Here is a 19,160-nt window from a genome sequence, read left to right on the forward strand (position 1 = left end):
TGTCCTGTTTGGTTGTGTTAAATGTTCTGTTGTGGTATCCACAACCGAGTGATTTTGGGCCATATAAAAATCTTGCTGGGCCCATGTTTCTTTTGGGGGGGTTTTCTTTATATTTTTTAATATCGTATCGGATTGTATGGGTTTACCCCATATGATGCCGATTGCGTGACGTTGTTAGGCGCTTCTTTGGCGGCTGCATTATATGCGTACGCCGGCTATTATGTGTACACGGACCGGGGGAAACCAAAAAATAAAAGAAAAAAAAAATTAAAAGAAATAGAAAAATATGAAGTCGATAGGTGCGCACACAGCGCAAAGGCTCTATACCCACACCACCTGACGATGAAATCCGAAAGAAAAAAAAAATCAAATAAAAAATAAAAAGACAGGGAATGGGAGGGTGGAATTGAAGGAAAAATAGATGGAGGGGGGGGGGGGGGGGTTAGGTATAGAGAGACCTCTGAACCCGCGCGCTGGTTGTTGTTGCTGCTGGCCTGGCCTGTGTGTAGTGGGTGGAGTTCCTTTTTTCCTTCTTCTTCTTCTTCATTTTTATTATATTTCTTCTTTTATTTTTTGGGTTCCCTCGCTCTCTCTCTCTCTACATCGATGCGCGCACACACAGGCCCTGTGTGTGTGTGTGGTTGTGTTGTTGCGGCTGCGAGATGTTGTAGCCCTCTCTTGGGTAGAGCCGGCGAAAAAATAAGAAAAAAAAGCCTGAGAGGCCGGGCCAGGCCAGCAGCCGAGTTGCTGGGAGAGCCGAGAGAGAGAAGGGGGAGTTAACTGAGTGTCAACCGAGCCGAGCGCGGTCAGTCTGCGCTGAGCAGCGCTCCTGTGCACACGCATCTGTTTTCCGTTGATCGACTCGCGAGAATTCGAATTTTTAATTTAGACCGCGCAGAAAATAGAAAACAACTGTAACCGTCCGTTCACTCGAAATTCGACCAACACAAACAAATGGACATCGACTACCACTGCGATTAGTTTTGTTGTTGTTGTTGTTTGTTCTTTTTGGAATTGGCCCATTTTTTGACATTTGACATTTCGTTTCGGCGCCATCTGGAAGTTGCTCCTCGGTTTATCGGTTTCGGTTCTTTTTTTTTTGTTTTGTTTGAAATTTTGGTAACGAAAATTCTGTCGTGAGCCAACAGCAACATCACCACCACCACCTTCAACGAGCGTCACGAAAATGTGTTCTTGAGAGATTTCCATCTTCGTTCGTTCGTCCGCCGTCAAATAAAGAAAACGAAAATTGTTGGCTGGAAAAGCCGAATCGACACAGCAAGCGACGTTTTCAGTTCTTTGGTTGAGAAATTGCATATTTTGGTTTGTCTTTTGCCGTTGTGTGTACGTGCTATTCACTCACGCGCCTTGTGCACGCATCATCATCGCCCGTATCTTCTCCTGGACATCCACGGCGACATTCTCCGGAAAAATCAACAACCGACCGACAAGGTAAGAACCAGTGTCCCCTATCATATCCAACTACTTGTATTTTTTGATTCTTTGTCTTTGGAGTCGTCGGTTCGATCTATTCCGTCCAAAGAACAAAAAAAGAACAAAAAAAAACAAAAAAATAAAAACTTGAAAACATCGAAATCGCAAAGTGATTCGTGCCGATCATGTCGATCGCTCATTTTGCTTCTCCGATCAGATTATTTATGTTATGTATACGTCTCCCGCCTAGAGAGAGAGAGACTCTATCTGTTTGCGCGTGTCAAAACGGGCCATAATCGATTCCTATTTCATATTGAATAAGACAAAAAAGTTCAGCTCTTTGACGTCGGCTCACGGAATATCGATCCGACCTTTGTCGACTCCGCTTTTTGTTTTTAGTCAGAAAAATAATAATGATAACTTTAGTTTATTTCCCCGGGAGTTTGAATTGGAATGTGTTTCGCTCGGCTGAACAAATTCAATTACACCCGCGCCGATGGCCAAAAGTCAAACAAAACAAATCGGCCAAAGTCTGTGCTGCGGGATTGTCTATAAATACTCGAACGCTCACTGCGTATGTGTCTACACCGAAAACCCACCCGAAAAAATAAAAAAATCGAAATAGCTCCAACGATTTTTTCTTTCTTTCTTTTTTCTAAAATTATTAAGAGACTGCACACACACACAGCACGCACCTGAGCATGTGTGTCGATCGTTTGGGTGCCCAGCGCAGCAGCACCAGCACGGGGCTCAATGGGAAATAGAAAATTCAAGGTTCCTTATATTCTTTAAAAAAAAAGAAAGAAATAGAGAGGGGCTAGTGTGTGCCATAGCCAAAATTCGTTGGGTATAGGAGGAGGGCATTTGTTCAGAAAAATCGGATGTTGCTTTGGCGGCGTCGCGTCCCATTGGGAAAAACACAAAAAAAACGGCGGCGGCGGAGGTAGCAGCAGCAGCAGCAGTGGTTTTCTCTGTGTGTGTGTGTGTGTGTAAGCCCTCCATTGTGTGAGAGTGTGTGCGCCGCGGTGATTAACTCCTCGGTTTAACGACGCAATTTGCCAGGTGCTCCATGCGCCTCTCTCTCTGTTCGTCCTTATAGTGTATAGATCCCAGCAACTCTCTAGTCTTAACACTCTCAGCGGCGCAGCAGGTAAATGAGGTGGAGGGGGATGACGGAAAAAAAGGAATTGGACAAGGGGGAATATGGCTCAACGCCCGGGTTCAAAACCCCCCCCCCAAAAAAAATAAAAAAGAAAAAGAAAAAAACTTGGATGAAAAAAAAGGGGGGAAAATAAAAATTTCAAAAAAGAAAAAGAAGAAGAAAAAAACGGGGTTCCATATCCTTACACTACCGCGCGTTGACTTTTTTTTCTTGTTTTTCTGGACTTGTATGTACACAACCGCCGCTATCGCTCAGAGTTTTGCCGCTTAAAAATGTATTTTTCTTTTTTTTTGAGACTAGACCATGTGTGCACATATCGCAGTGCTTTTCTTTATATTCATTTCTTTTGGTCCCCCCTATGGGCTGTATAATAAGTTACTCAACGCAAGGGCTTGTGCTCATCCATTTGGGGATTGACCAAGACAAAAAACGTTTGACGGTCCCACCTTTTGGCCATTTTTTGGGCTCGTATTTATGACACGACTGTTGAATCGCGCACGTATAAAAATGACAGCGCGCCAAGGGGTAGCGAAAAAAGAAAAAAGGCAGGGACGGGCGTCGCGACTCGACGCCGACCAATTGAAAGAAAATTGCAGCCAACAGCAGCGGCGGCTGGCGCGTCCCGGACGTGTCAATGAACGAAGTAACCGCAGCAGAAGTTTGAGCTTTTCTCTTTTTTCTTCTTCTTTTTCCAACTCTTTTTTCTTTCTCTGTTGGTTTTTTTTTTTTTTTACTTGGGTCTTCTCTCATATTTAAACCCGTCGAGTTTCCTTTTGTCGGCGGTGTCGAGGGGCGGCTCGCAACACAAACGACGAACGGCATCGTCGGGCGGACGGACGGGTGATGTGGTGTCGTCGTCGGCGGCGGCGGTGTCGGCGGCGCGGCGGAGTTGATTTACGACCGGGTAATGGATTGTCTTTTGCGGTTGTTGTATATATATGTGTGTGTGTGTAGCGGCGGCGACGGCGGCGGCGGCCGGGTGTATAATAGTGGGCTCGGTGATTCGTTTGGTGGTTGGCGGCGTCGGCGTAAGAACCCGGGGCCGCGTAAGGGGGGGCGTGGGTTACGTCGGCATCGCATCGTCAACTCTCGCACAGTCGTCGGTCGGCGTCGTTATGAGTCGGTTACTCGCTCATTTATTTCCCACCCTACTTCCTGGTCGTTTCCCAAGCGGAGAAACGACAAAAGAGAAAAACAAAAAAAAACAAGGAGACTCTCTCATTCATTCCCGACCCATAAAAGAAAATAAAAGGGGGGCCCATTTCTTTTTTCAAAAAAAGGAAAGAAAGAAAGAAAAAAAAAACCATTATGACATCGCACTTACGCTGCCGTAACGCCGGTCCAGCAGCAGCTCTCCTTCTTCTTCTTTCGCTCTTTTTTACTTATTCCTCCACTTGGTCTTCTCCTTCTTTTCGGTATACCAATATCTTTTTTTTTTCTGACCGTGTGTCTGTGAGGACATTGTGCGCATTTTTATGGCGCCTAGTTTTCATTTTTTTTTCTTTTCCTTTTGTATATATGTGACCGTATAGACGAGCGGACAACACAATGTCGCTCTTTAAAAAAGATTCCCAAATCTATATACTCTCCTCGCGGACAAAGTTGCGCACCGCCAACAACATTTTATTGCATAACAGGGCAGCAGCCAACACACAAAAAAAAGGGAGAGAAGACAAAAAAAAAATACTAAATTTTTTTGTTTTTTAAAAGATCCGAGTTGCCGATTGGGAGTCAAGTTTTTTTTTTTTTCTTTTGAGCTATTACTTTTTTTTTGTGTTGTTGTCCGTTCCATTTCGTTTTTTTGTTTTTTAAGAAAAAAGAAAATAAAGGGTTGTGTGCGTTTTTCATCGGCGCAACATGGGGTGTCGTAAAACCTGTAGGCCTCCTCCTACCTTCTCTTGGCAAACCTCCCCCCGTTCTTTTTTTGGGTGTAGGTAAAAAGAGGGATGGCTGGTTGGACGAACGAGCGGCCGGGACTGTTATATAGCGTATATAGTATAGAGGCAACCAACAGCATACGGTGCATAAATGCATCTATGTGTGTATCTATATATACATGCGTTTTTCTACACAGCCAAAGAGGTCGTGTCGGTGTCGTGTCGGCATCATTCACTAAAAGCATTCAACAAAAAGAAGAAGAAAAGAAGAAAGAAGTAGAGTGATGAAATAAAGGAGAAAGAATAAAAAAAGAAAGAGAGAGAGAAGACTGAAGACCGGTATATATGGACGTGGATACTTAATCTCTCCGACAGTTGCCCGGCAACCGACAGGTAAAACGAGGGAGAGCAGAAAAGAGGAGGACAGCCACACAAAACACAATATGAAAGCCAAAACCCAAGAAGAAGAAACCCTCTCTTAAAAAAATAAATAACACGGGAATAACAAAAGGAACCAGAAAAGAAAAGAAAAAGATGATCAGCGGCGGGTCCCGGCAGCAGCAGCCGCGCCATCACTCTTGGTGTATATATGATGGTCCAGAGAGAAAGAGACCGTTGGGTGGGGGATAGCACATTCAGTCCATCCAGCACTTATATAATATAAGAAGGGCGACCGCATCAGAGTTCTTTGATTGCTTGTCGTCGCTCTTTTTTCATTTGAAAAGGTCCCGCGGGAAAACTGACGACGTCCGCACATTTCCAGTTGAAAAAAAAAATGAAATCAAACTAAAGGCCAGCCAAGCAGAAAGAAATAACGGACGTAGACAGTTGTGCTGCGCATAGTGTATATTAGGCATAACCCAAAAGGAAAAGGGGGAAGAAAGAAAAAGAAAACCGAAAGAAAAAAACAAGAAAACGAGTTGACTTGGCTAATTTCGCTGTTGGACTTGGTGCTGGTATCGGAGAGTCCTTGCTGGTAGCTGTAGAGAGTCGCGCTATACACACCCATTCAGCACACCATCAAAGGCCCAGACGCCGCTCTATTATTATCAAAAGAAATAGACACACACACAAAAATCAGAAAGACGAAGAAGGAAAGGAAACAAGAAAATAAAGAGAGAGAGACTGTGTTGTGTGAGAGAGGGCCATTCTTTTCTTCCACCTCCTCTTTCTTCTTCTTCTTCTTCTTCTTCTTCTTCTTCTTCTTCTTCTATACGTAACTCGAATTAAAGACTGTGCTCACACAACAAGGCTGCTAGACGCAGTTGTTTTTTGGGGGGCGATTTTTCTTTTTTTTTCATCATAAAAACAAAACAAGGAAAAGAAAAATGAAAATACGCCAGCCCTGGCAAGTTGTTGTTGTTGTTGTTGTTGTTGTTTTTGATAGAGAGGCTATAACACAGCAATGACTCGCGCGCGGTCCGTCCAAAGTTCCTCTCGGGGCGTTTTGCATACATTTCAGTGTGTGTGTGTGTCTATTTTTTTTCTGATTTCTCGTTTGCCTTTCGTGTTTATAATTGAGGTGCTTGTGTGTGTAGGATGAGCGGTCGTCGTGCGGCGCACGCGCCCTTGCCAAAACTCTTGAGACTTTGAAGCCGCCAATCGCTTGATAGAGTCGCACCGTTTGCCGCTGTGGCTACAGTTGTCTACAAGTTGAAATGCGTTTAGATGAGAGAGCCGTAGGGAAATTGTTGAGAACCCCAAAAAATCATTCATATCTGAGATGATCTCTGCTGGTCGGAACCAAACGGTCGGCAGATTGAAAAGACGCGCGCGCGGCTGCGGCGGTGGCGGCATCGGTCCGGCGGCGGCGGCGGCTGCGTACGGCCAAGACAAACAAGCAAACAGCGTCAAAGTCTTGTGGCAGCAGCAGCGAGTTGATTGATATTTTCTCGACTTGCGAGCACACGATGGACTTGCTACGATAGAGAGAGCCCAGCCGCGACGACCTTGTCGGCTTCTTCTTCTTCCTCGCCATCAATTGATCAACTCCGCCATCGTCCGCCATAGCCGCTAGCTGCGTGCGTACGGCACAACAACGCGCGGAGGAGACGAAATAAATAATAAATAAAAAGGGCCCATCATCCATCCGACAGGAGCAACGTGATTGAAATTGAATCGTTCCACTTCATATACGTAACATACCGCAAGAGGAAAAAAAGGACCGACTGCTGGGGGAAATTCGGTTTCAACTCTCCGAATTTCCCAGCAGGTTCAAAGTCGATGATGTATGCCGTCCAGCAGCGTCTACACACACACACACATATATAACATATATAACATATTATATAAAATACGGACTGGAAGGAAAAACGGAGCTCCGCAGGAAGCGATTCGTCTAAACTCGGCGATGAAAAAAGAAGAAGAAGGGAGACAACAACAAGAAGAAAAAGAGGAAAGCCGAGTAGGATGAGAAGAAGAAGAAGATGATGATGAAGAGGGGGAAAAAATGAAAATAAAAAGGAAGAAGAAGAATATAAAGAAAGAAAACTGGGGAAGAAAAAGAAAAAAAGAAGAGGGGCTTATGAAACAGAAGAGGCGCTGATGATGAAAAGGTTCCGTTCCAGGTCGACGATCAAAGCGATTCACCGACACAGCAATTTGTCCGTTGCGTGTCGGAGGCACCCAAGAAAAAGAAAGAGAGAGAAAAATAAGAAAAGAAAAGAAAAGAAAAAAATCATAATAAAAATTGAAGAAGAAGAAGAAGAAGAAGAAAAAAGAATCATCATGCAACTCTCGAGAGCTCACAGAGCGAAAGCCAGAAGCCAAAGAGGGGCCAGCAGCGCCAAGCAGTTGGAGAAGAAAAAAAGACAAGCGGCGCATCTGCTCTGCGGTCGACCTCTTCTCTTCAATGTGTGTGTCTGTCTCTTGTTAGACTCTACAAGCCGAAGGGAAAAGAGGCAAAGTGTGTGTGTGTGTATAGACGAAAGAAGAAGAGAGAAAAGACCGAAAGAGAGAGAGAGAGAGAGATACATCATCCGCTCGTCTAGTCAAGTGAATAAGGGACACAATCGTTTTTTTTATTTTTCTTCTTCTTCTTCTTCCTCGGCAGGATTTCTAATTCAATTCATTCCCAAACGGAACTTGACTTTTCTCTCCCGGCGCTGACTGACGTTGGATTTTTTATTTTTTTATTATGATTATTTTCGTTATCTATTTACTTTCTTTTCTTTTTTTCATTTGGGTTTGTTGCGGGTTCCTCTCTACGTATGTATACGATATAACTTCGAGGTTGTTGAATGAATCATCCTTAATTCGATGATGAATGGCTCGGGCCTTTCTTTTCTTTCTTGCCTTCATTCCTTTATCCTCTTCTTCTTTTCCTTCTTCTTCTTCTTCTTCTTCTTCTTTTTCTACATGTGTTTGTCTGTTCCATTCTTTCGTGTTCCTTCGGGGCGGATTGGCCGAATCGAATGTACCGGGACTCTCTTCTCATCTCTCTGCCCTGTGTTGTGGCCGCTGCTGCTGGTTCGACTCAGCGGAGCGAGCCAGCCAGCCAAGGCAGCGCAGCGCAGCACAAAGCAACAGAGTTGCAATTGCCAAGTGATATGCAAATGAAGCGGCAAAGCTGAAAGGCCTCGACTCCGACCGCCGCTGCCGCCACACCACGACCGCCGCCGCCGCCGCCGCCGCCGCTCCAACTTTATCCCGTCCGATCGCGTATATATAGGGAAGGTGGCACACGCATCACTTATCCACATCCCCAACATTTCTCTTTTCTTCTTCTTCTTATTATTATTTTTATTCTTTTTTGTTTTGTTTTTTTTACTCTCTCATTCCTTTCTTCCCTTTTTTTTCTTTTGTCTTTTTATATTCTTGTCAAAACTCGGAGCAGAGCAAAAACAATGCGAGACAAGAAGAAGAAGAAACATCAACAAGCATATAGGAAAGAATTACTGACCGTACGAACCCGGATCCCATTTTTGTCTCTTTTAAATCGGCGCCATTTTTCGTTCCTCCGCCCGCTAGTGTTCCAGTTATTTCGATTATTCGTCCGCCCACCGCCCAATTCCGTGTTGACAATATTGACTTTTTTGTTTTTTATTTTTCTTATATATGGTCAGACCATCAGAACCCCCCCAAAAAGTGGGGAAGATGTGTCTAACAAACAAGCAGCAAAAGAAAAACAAGAACAACAAAAAAAAATTACATAACCAGTTAGTTTGTCATTTGTGCGTGCTGGATATGCTGTAAACTCTATGCACAGTCAGTCAGAGGGAAACGAATTGACAAGCTCTTTGATGATTTACCGAATGCGATAACAACATAACGCGGTCATTATATTTTGAGTGAAAAGAAACATTTGTTTTTAGCTCACTTTTAACGCGTGCAAACATCGAATAGACAAAAAATTCGAAAATAAATCACCGGAACAAACAAGTTTTTATTTTCATTTTTTGTTGTCTTTTTAAATTCTTTACCGGTTCATAATCGTTCCTCGCGACCTTTACGCAATATCCACCTTCAGTCTGAGGTTCCTTCAACTGACACGTCCTGTGATAATGAAAATGAGTCTAATCAAGATTTAAAACAACAAAAAATCACGAACTGTCTGTCCAATTCTTCATGGCATTTGTGTCCGTCAAGTGACAGTTTTGAACTCACGAAAGGTATACACCCCAAACCGAGCCAAACGAGCTGGCGTGTCCTTGCCTCCTCATTTATATTGGAGAGTTGTTGATTTACGGTGATTGCAAGCCATTAAAACTCGGTTGACGGCGACATACGGTAGCCGTCGTCCTCCCAACCCTAATCGTAAGGCGCTCCTTTCATTAACAACCAAAAAAGGGAACATGGACGACATGTGTGTATTTGTCGAAGAACACTTCCTTTTCCTCCACGTCCTCTATTTTGTGTGTGTGTGTGTGTGTTTCTCCTGACAAGTCGGCCATATATTAAAAGACCCTATAGTATAATAGGAGCCATAGGCTGCACCACCACCACAGGGAGAGAGTCAATATACCGTATAAAATATGAGTTCCTCTTTCTTTTCCCAACTTTCCCCAATTGCTTTCTCCCCACTGACAGCAGCAGCGACGACCTTTATGTACTGAACTTGCTCCCCCCCCCCTCTTGGCTAGTCCTTCCCGAATCAATTAAGTTAATTACAAGTTCCAGTGGAGATAGATAGATACATATAAATGGGATAGCCAGCGACGCGCAGTTATATATACAACCACCAACACACACACACACACATACTGTTATACGACTACCTATGGACGTTGTTAAGCTACCGGTCTTGACCGCTTCTTCTTCACCATTTGTCCCCCCACCAGCACCACCATACATTCTCTATGAACCCCCCCCCCCCCCCCTCCCCATCAACTCTTGTTTTATTCCTTGTGTTTTCTTGTTCGTTTTCCTGGTCTAACAAGCAGCCGAGCGTGGCTAATTCCGCTGGCTCCCCTTCCATCGGTCGTCTTACCGCGTTGTCCACAGCGCTCATCATTTCATCCGAGCTGTTTGCCCTTTTTATTTTCTTCTTCTTCTTCTTCTTTTCGGTTCTTTTTTGTTCCAGTGGGAAATAACGTATTACATGTAGACGACGACGATGATGCTTGTGCTGCTGCTTGTGAACCGGATCGAGCGGATGCACCTCTCGTGGAGACGAGTGTCGTGTCCCTTCATCATTGCGCTGCAACAGCAGCAGCAACAGCAGCTCGGGTCCAGCTGGGCGCACCCGCCACGTCACGGTGCGCAGTCAGCGGATTAATTAGTTTAATCCGACACGACGGCCGCCGACTGTAATAATAAAACGACACACAGCACACAGCACACACGAACAACAAAAAAAGCCGGACAAAATATGCATACATATGTATATACACACGCAGCCATGGGGAGCTGGAAGGGAAATAAATGAAATCCAGAAAGAAGAAAAGAGAAAAAGAAATCAGATAGAGAGAGAGAGAGAGAGAAGCCTTTGAATGGCGCCGCTCGGCTTTCATCTCTCTCGTCGTCTCTATATTATTCCTTGATGCCTTTCAGCTGATTCTTCCAACATGTTCCCCCAGCAAGTCAGCCCGTCCGAGCTCTCTTAATGGCCGCATAGCACACATTTGCCACGCCAGCAGCAGCAGCTTGCGCGCTCGCCTTTGATCTTTTTTTCATCTTTTTTTATTTTTTTGATTTTCCGGTGCATTGGCGATGAGTCGAGATGAAAAGAAACACAAGAGAAAAGAAAAAATAAAATAAAAGACAAGATTGTCTCTTGATCATTTGGCGACGCTCGCCTTTGACACTGAATACGGTAGGCGCTACTAAGCTACCGGAATCATCGCGCGTGTGTGTGTGTTGCGCCCCTTTGTTGTTCGTATTATAGCGCTCCGCTTTTCTTTAGAGTAGAGAGTCGCGTATAGACGACCGGACCGGTTCCCGCAGTTGTTTTGGTTTGATTCTCTTTTTTTTTTCTTTGCCCAATTTCTTTTTTCATCACGTCCTCCTTCTTTTGAGGCCCATTCTACATATAACGCCGCTCTCATTTTTTTGTTTTTTTTTTCTTACAGTGAAAAATACAAACAAAATGCGGCAGTATTTCAATCTGTTTTAATCCGCTGACGTCATTTGTTAGTTGGCGCATTCCGCCATCGTCGTCTTTTTTTTTACGACGAGCGTTACTATAAGCCTCTTTTTTTTTTTCTTCGTCCGCCACCAGGATGTAGTAAGCCAAAAGAGACATACCTCGCCGACCGTCGCCGATTGAATGATGTCATCTAAGGGACTGAAATTCTTGAGATTCGTTATCGATGACGGGCGAGTGCCATTTATGTACTCAAATGGTCACGGCAGGGCGACCATAACGCCGCCATTTATTAAATATGGATAATAGGGAATATTTGGTGTCTCCGTATCCTGTTGGAATAAGAAATTAAGTTCGAAGGATATATGCTGTCGAAAACACGCCCAACTCGAGACATTTGGTTTTCAAAATCGCATTTCTCTTTTGTTTTTTTTCCCCTTTTCGCGCTACAGTTTTCTGGTGTTTGGCAGCGGACGGCCGAACAAGGTTAATATTGCTGGTGCAGTCACTCGGTCGTCACAGTCGGGAGGATGAAGACGGCGCCAAGATGGAGAGCGACGGTGGTATTGGCGGCGACGGCTGCGGCGGCGGTCTTCCTACTCGTCGTCGTCGAGGGGCGACCCAATCAGGTGATGACACCTGGCGAGCACAGTCTCAACTCACCTTTCGTCCGGCGGCGCTCGTCGGGAATCACGCGGCGGAGCACGACGACGCCCGACATTCTACGCCAGCATCTCAAACAGGTCATTATAACACCCGCGCAAGTTTGAATTGAAAATGTTTGGACTTTGGTTTTTACCTTTCTTGTTTTTTTTAAATAGGCTTTATCTAAATGCAATTCGCGCGAGCCACCTCCAACGCAGAAGATTTTACTGAAAGACAAAAGCGCCGTGTGCAACGATGGATCTCCAGCTGGGTAAGAATATAATTTCATTCATTTGACTGTGATTGGGAACAAATTTATATTTACCGTTTTCGATCATGCGCTTTTCTCAGGTATTTCATCCGGAAATCTTACGGCAGCAAACGATGGATCGTTTTCCTCGAAGGTAATTTACCATTCTGATTTTTCTCTTGACTTTAATCAGTGCAAATCTTAAAGCAAACTAATCATTTGATGTATTCATCATAGGCGGTTGGTATTGTTACGACAAGCGGAGTTGCGAATCGCGGTGGAGTCGTCTCAGAGGCTTCATGACGTCCAACATGTGGCCAGACACTCGCCAAGGTAATTCAATCACCCGCCAAAAAATTTGAAATTGAATTTCGTTTCAAAGCAATTTTTTTAAATTACCCATAGTGAGCGGCATCCTGTCTCCAGATCCCGAAGAGAATCCCTATTGGTGGAACGCAAACCACGTGTAAGTACAGGTACATCAGTTATTTCCATAGAAAAACAGAAGCCCTCCCCCATCTATATAGTTGAAAAATTCAATTTAGAGCCAGCACAACTAATAACCATCAAATTCAATTCAATTCTTCTAACGTTTTCCCGAATCTCATCTCTTTGAATGAACTTTCATTGCCATCCGCATCCGGAATCTCCCATCTTTTGAATAATTAGTTTTAATTTGTTTGTTTAGAATTAATCGTGTCTGTGCGCATCATATTCTTATCTAATTATTTGTGTTGGACCCAAACAGATATGTACCGTACTGTTCCAGCGATTCTTGGAGCGGTTCCGCTCCAGCCGGAAGCGCATCTCGCTTCGCTTTCATGGGCTCCGTCATCATCCAAGAAGTCTTGCGAGATTTGTTATCCCAGGGACTTTTGAACGCCTCCAAATTGATGCTGACTGGCAGCAGGTATGTCCTCCCTTTTTTCTCCTTCCTATTGAAATGAATTCAATTTAAATTTCACTTCATTTCATTATTTCTAGTGCCGGAGGGACCGGCGTGATGCTCAACCTGGACCGCGTCACCGACTTTCTACGAACGCAGGGCTCGTCGGCCGAGGTGCGCGGAGTCACCGACTCGGGTTGGTTCCTGGACAACGTGCCGTACGCGCCGGCCGACTGCCAGGATCCCCAGCGCTGCGCGCCCACCTCGGCCGTCCAGATGGGTCACACCCTGTGGAACGGCCAGGTGCCGCTGGCCTGCAAGGCCCAGTACACCTCGCAGCCTTGGCGCTGCTACTTTGGCCATCACCTTCATCGCACTCTCAAAAGTACGTCAATCATCTCATCATAATTTTTTTTGTAAATCAACACGACACGACAATATTTGATTATTCATTATCTTTTGTTGTTGTTTTTGTTTCTATTTGGGTTGGCAGCTCCGTTGTTCATTTTCCAATGGCTGTTTGATGAGGCCCAAATGCTGGCTGATAATGTCGGTCCGCCCATGTCCAAGGAACAGTGGGACTACATCCACGCCGTGGGCGACGACTTGCGTCGAACTTTCACCAACGTCTCGTAAGATCTTTGCACTTGTTTTTTCATTTGTCATTTTCTTGATATTGATTGAATTGTGTTTATTGATTTAACGTTCTATTTTTGGGCAAATCCCAGGGCTGTGTTTTCCCCGTCTTGCATCTCGCACACGGTGCTGACGAAACGCGATTGGCAATCGATTCGCATCGGAGACATCTCCTTGCCGCAAGCCCTGCGCTGTTGGGAACTTCAACCTTACTGGTCCGTCTCCAATCACCTGACGCCCAATGGGCACCAGCACCACCACCGGCATCACCACCGGCCCCAGCAGGGAACAACTGAAGACGGCGAAAACGAACAGCAAAATCTTCCGGCCCATTCCGTTCAGCACGCGCTCAGGCACGGCCACAAGCGCTACAAGGCCGCCAACGTCGAATCCAAGTGAGTCATTTAGGCGCCAAATTTGAATTTTAAAAAATGTAATCTATTAAATTACGGAGTGTTTTATTAATTGGTTTGCTTTCGATTGTTTCTATTTCCCCAACAGCCCGATCGTGTTGTTGGCCGACGATCCCGAAATGCCAGCCAACACCGTGACGGTCAAACCGGCCAAAAATCTAGTCCGTTCCGGCCAGCGAGGTTCCGGCGGCGAACTGGCGGTCGGTACGGCTAACGCCACGCTCATCCCGAGCGGAAGGCACAAAAACGGGACCCGCAAAAACAAGGAGGAGCGAAGAAAAGGAGCCGGAGGTCGCAAGCGCGGCAATAAGAAAGTTGGGGAGAACAAACGAAACAACAACAACAACAACAACGGTGGATCGGGCGGCAGCGCCGGCGGAGGATCCAACAGCGGAACGGGGGCCGGTCCTGCCAAATCCGGCCGCCGACACCAGCAGCAACAGCTGAAGGGCAACAACAAGGACAACACCAGCAACCACAGCAGTCACCGGCGGAATAACCACAACAACAAAGACAAGAAGCGTAAGAAAGGTACAATGCGGTTGTTGAAGATTTCAACCAACAATGTCATTAATTTCCTGATTTGCATGATGATCAAAACAGATAAGAGTCAGCCAAAGGATGAAACGACAACGCGTCCTAGGCGGGAAGCTGCCGTCAGCGCGGTGGATCCAACTCCGGCTTCCGCTCCGGAATTCTGCCAACACCGGCTGGTCGATCGGTGTACGTGGCCTCAGTGCAATCGAGTTTGCCCGAAGCTGCATAATCCATTCACGGGTATGTTTCATTTCTGTTCTCTTCGTCCTCTCAAAGGAATTTTTTATTTTGCCTCATCTAATAATATGTCTCTTTTGCTTTTTGAATTTTTGTCAATTATTTTTTCCAGGTGAAGAAATGGACTTTATCCAGTTACTCAAGTCATTCGGACTGGACATGAGTAGCGTGGCGAACGCGTTGGGCATCGACATGCACACGCTCAACAACATGGATCATGACGTGCTCCTTCATTTGCTGACCCAGCAGACAAATTAAAAGTTGGAAATATGGAAAGATCTTTATTGCCCACCAAACCTAAACAGCGCCAGCCTCCCCCTCCCCTCCCCCCCCCCCCCCCCGGAAATGATATATATATATATCTTTATACATACAGGCCTATATATGCATTTGTTTGTGTTGGTTATTTTTTTTTATGTTTTTTTTTTTTTTTATTTTTTTTTTTGTGAATGATTATTATTATTATTACTATTATTATTCCCTCTCCCGGCTTCAAAGTTCCAACGAAACCAATTGTACAAACAAATGAAGCCTGCCTGATTCCTGCTTGCCTATGAAAGCCAGCAAGCCGGTCCCAACAGTTGACGGCCACTTCAATTCACATCAATTCAACAGAGTGCATGCAACGCTGAATTGAATTTTTTAATAATGTTATGTCAAGAGAAAAATCAGAAGTGAAAAAAAAAAAAAAAAAAAAAATGGAGAAGAGCAGTAAAGAAAAAATACTTCCGATGGCAAAAAAAAATATCAAACCCAACCGGAACAACACCAGCACACACACCCTCTGTAGATCTCAGGAATTTTTTAACAAATTTTTTCAATCAACCAGCATCAGCCAACAACAACAACAACAAAAACAGGACACAATGAAACAAAACGAACCAACTTTTCTCACTCGTCCCTCCCGCGTTATTCCCTCTGCTTTTCCATCATCTACACATTATATAACGTCCTAAAATTCACCAGAAATCATCGACTCCCTCTTTTTTTTTCTCTTTTAAATCGAGAGTGTAAAAATTTTGTATCATATATAATCCAGACAAGCCCAGTGTGTACGGTGTGTGTTGATTTCTTGCGTGCTGTGTGTGTACTTGTGTACGATTTGTTCGGTCCGCTATGGCGCTGCTATTGCTGCGCAAAATGCAATGATAGTGCGAGTCTGTAAAACTCTTGATGATAGTGCGTGTGTCTGTGTAATATTTTATAATGCGTGTATGTGTGTGTGTGTGTGTGCGTTGTCTAGACAGTATAACAGTATACGTCTTTTTATATTTGTTTTGTTGTTTTTTTTTAAATCTAATTTCTTGCCTGTGAATTATATGACGTGTTTTTATTTGTGAAAAAAAAGAAGTTAACGGACAAATAATACGCGAATAACACGAGATAAAAAAAACAAAGGTGGACATTTAATGAGAAGAACATTTCACGTCACTCTCGTTGTCTGTGCAGCCCCATTTACAAAACATGTTGATTGAGATGCGTGTCAATAGAATCACTGCATTACACACAAAATGAAAACACACATCCGACGGTTTATTTTATTTTTTATTTTTTTGTTTCCTATTTCAAATCACTGGAGAGCAGCACTTTTGATTTCGCTTAATTATCCACACAAGTGTGTCGTAGAACTGTGATGAGAGTTCGCTGAGAATTCGTCCACTTTGAAATATGGGACGAACATTTCGTCGACGCGGAAAAGTCAATAGTTGGGTAGTTCGTTAGGTACGTCTCAAAAACGCCAGTTCCGCTTTTTAGCAATTACTTTTATTTTTTTTTAAATAATTATCCGTAAAAGGCGGACGTCGTCATCGATCCTCGCCCATTGTGAATCAAAGTTTCATAACGGGACTGGAGAATTTCAAAGTTTTCCGACATCCATTTCGTTAATAACCTCCGATGTTGCGCTGCTGCTTTCAAGACACGAATATTGAACTTTTGAGACATTGATCGTGACGTAGGTTAGTGTGTCTATATCGATCGCTCAGGCGACTTCGGCCTCTATCGCGTAATCTTGTTGTTGTCGACACAATTGACGGAGCAGCGAGCGGGGATGAGGCGACAGCATCAAATGGATCAACGACGTGCCGTAGAAGAGACTGCAACAAAGAATTTCCAGGATCGACATGGTCAATCCGTACAGGCCATCCGCCGTCCGGGTCTCTTCCGAGTAGTTGACGACATTGTAGACGTAGCGAGGCAAGGTGCAGGCCATAAATGTTAACAGCATGGTCACTGCGGGAAATAAAAGATGGCCGGACATAAAAAAACAAACAAAAAAATAGTGGAAAACTCAAAACGCTATATAGTCCGTACACATAAAAATTAATTGATATAGTGACCGTTTCGAAATGCTCGTTAAAATATTGTACACGCGACTAAATAAAACACCAACGTGAAACTAATTGAATTGCCGCCGCCGCGCGCCCGGCGAGTGTTACCCCTGCCACGAATAAGGCGGGCGCCACCACCCACGACGATAATGGCTACTCGACTCCAAGCACAAGAGCGCCCGGTGTGCTCCTTCTTAAAGGATTTAATAGTTCCATACGTAATAGTCACAAAAATAAAGAAAAAAGGAAAGCTATTTATCGTCTCATTTTTTCATGCCATTAATTCACTTTCGCTGATTAGTTTTGAGTGGGAAGCATCGCCATTCATCTACGTACATATAGGTTTAGTTGGGTCGTTTTTTGGGTGGGGGTTATTAATGCCTCATTCGAAATAATAACGAGGTGCTTGTAATTAGTGGGCCAGCTGAAGATTGGTATCGGAAACAGATAATACTGGTATAAGGCCTATTATATATATATACTACCTAGCCTTCTGGAGGATGTGTTCACTTTGATATGTGGAGCCTCATCCGAAAATGGCCGGCTCTTGAGGCCGATCATTCCGATAGCCATGACGGAAATGAGCGAGTAGGCGACCAGGGACGAGCCGAACATCTGGACGACTTCCGATTGGCTGACGGTGAAGACGCAGGAACAAGCGCTGTCGTTGTCGTCGTCGTCCAGTAACGAGCCATGGGCCGTTTCCGGTATCGTGGCGTAATCGACCGTCGTCGTGTGAGACTGGCCGAGGCAATCCACGTGAAGGGCGAACGGAATGACGACGACCAGCGAAACTGCCCAGACCAGCAGCGTCCAAGCCGGCCCCCATTTCCTCAGCGATGGCCAGCGAAGAGGCATGGCCAGTGCGACCGTCCCCACCCAGGCGAAGCGTGACCTTTAGAGAATTGTGTAGAGATAAGAAGCTTATTGAGATTCGAAATCTTCTTAAACCATTTAATCCGAAAAGAACAAAAGCCATGGGATTTGATTATTTCCAACTTCCAATTTTTTTTTACTGAGTCTTAAGTCGTGCAGTAATAAAATAATTGAACTGGGAATATAAATAGTTGTTTGGTTTTTTTTTTTACGCTTCTGGAAGATAAGCTGACATTGGGCATCCAATCCGCCCCTCTAGCCAGTGGGGCCAGGGGTTATCGTTGGCAGCGACGAGATCATAAGGTAGACCTGAACCAAAGATAAAAAGACAAAAAAACAAAAAATAATGAGAGCTGAATTATTCAAAGCGGTGAGCTGTTTTACTTCGTGGAATTGATTTTCTCTCACATACAGTATGTCCGTACCGAATACAAGAAGAAACAGGTCGGCGACGGCTAGCGAAGCCATCAAATTGATTGTTTGCGACGAAAATCTCAGAGAAGACGTTTTGACGACCAGTGAAGAAATGACAATCGCCGTGTTGAATCCAATGGCAATTACTCCCAAGGCGATGCCGAGCACGACGAATGCCAAGCGGAACCTCTCGATCACGTACCTGTGATGGTCATCAGTATCACTGCTGCCGATGCTGTGGTCCAAGTCGGTCGAGTTCGACATCAGCAACAACGCTGATGTCAATAAGGTCGATTGATTGGCCATTCCATACAAACAACAAGGACGTATTATATCGAATATACGGCAGTGTCAGCGCTGTCGAAGATCGACAATTTACAGACGCCAAAACGCGCGTTCATTGACGTTGGAAATCTATTCCCATCAGCGTCGAGGGAGCGACGACTGCGATGAAAGAGAAACGACGAGAAAAACTTGTCGACAGTTCCACTGGCTGTGTGCGTTTGAGCCATACTGAAGAATTTGAAATGTGATCCCTCATTTCAGCTCCGTTTTCCAAACGGTCGGTCTTTCGATAAAACGTCATGTGTGCAACCGGAGCCGGCAGTATAATCCTCTGAAGCATGTATATATAAATCAAGAAAGCACACCGAAATGCCCGTCTGTGGTCTGTTAGCGACCCCGCATGAGTTTTTTCCAACACGAATAAACAGGAAGAGGGCCACACACTATAGCTCGAGAGAGAGTGGGATCACAGTGATTGTGACATATTTTTCGAACTTTGCACTAGTGCGCTGTATCCGCGTGTTGTGTGTGTGTGTCGACTTGTTTTTCATTTCGGCTTCCAGGCTTTACAGAAAACATGACACACTTATATTCTCGTCCGTCTTCGAATGCGTTTTCAGATTTCTAACACAAGTCTAAATATTTGTTGTTGGTT

The 19,160-nt window shown here is 44.6% G+C and overlaps 2 protein-coding genes across 2 annotated transcripts; one reads left to right on the top strand and one right to left on the bottom strand.

Annotated features, from left to right (window-relative positions):
- Window positions 1–637: 637 nt before the first annotated feature.
- Window positions 638–16,122, top strand: LOC124191480 (palmitoleoyl-protein carboxylesterase notum1-like). Its single transcript, XM_046584722.1, has 13 exons — window positions 638–1,452; window positions 11,449–11,739; window positions 11,818–11,912; window positions 11,993–12,045; window positions 12,129–12,224; window positions 12,297–12,357; window positions 12,640–12,801; window positions 12,876–13,162; window positions 13,271–13,409; window positions 13,506–13,808; window positions 13,915–14,357; window positions 14,430–14,603; window positions 14,713–16,122. Exons 2-13 carry the CDS (start codon window positions 11,527–11,529, stop codon window positions 14,856–14,858), a joined length of 2,172 nt encoding a protein of 723 aa, XP_046440678.1. The 5' UTR covers window positions 638–1,452; window positions 11,449–11,526; the 3' UTR covers window positions 14,859–16,122.
- LOC124191482 lies at window positions 15,912–19,106 on the bottom strand. Its single transcript, XM_046584724.1, has 4 exons — window positions 18,232–19,106; window positions 18,019–18,115; window positions 17,416–17,825; window positions 15,912–16,832 (listed from the first exon to the last, which is right to left on the bottom strand). The coding sequence occupies exons 1-4, from the start codon at window positions 18,524–18,526 to the stop codon at window positions 16,582–16,584; spliced, it is 1,053 nt and encodes a 350-aa protein (XP_046440680.1). The 5' UTR covers window positions 18,527–19,106; the 3' UTR covers window positions 15,912–16,581.
- Window positions 19,107–19,160: the final 54 nt, after the last annotated feature.

This window comes from Daphnia pulex, chromosome 3 (assembly GCF_021134715.1).
Source record: "Daphnia pulex isolate KAP4 chromosome 3, ASM2113471v1".
Classification (NCBI taxonomy): Eukaryota; Metazoa; Arthropoda; class Branchiopoda; order Diplostraca; family Daphniidae; genus Daphnia; species Daphnia pulex.

Coding starts and splice junctions, on each gene's coding strand:
- LOC124191480 (XM_046584722.1), top strand. CDS start 11,527: ATGAAGACGGCGCCAAGATGGAGAGCGACGGTGGTATTGGCGGCGACG. Junction 12,225..12,296: donor GTGGCCAGACACTCGCCAAG/GTAATTCAATCA, acceptor AATTACCCATAG/TGAGCGGCATCCTGTCTCCA. Junction 14,358..14,429: donor AGACAAGAAGCGTAAGAAAG/GTACAATGCGGT, acceptor TGATCAAAACAG/ATAAGAGTCAGCCAAAGGAT.
- LOC124191482 (XM_046584724.1), bottom strand. CDS start 18,526: ATGGCCAATCAATCGACCTTATTGACATCAGCGTTGTTGCTGATGTCG. Junction 17,826..18,018: donor TCAGCTTATCTTCCAGAAGC/GTAAAAAAAAAA, acceptor AATTCTCTAAAG/GTCACGCTTCGCCTGGGTGG. Junction 16,833..17,415: donor CACATCCTCCAGAAGGCTAG/GTAGTATATATA, acceptor TATTTCCCGCAG/TGACCATGCTGTTAACATTT.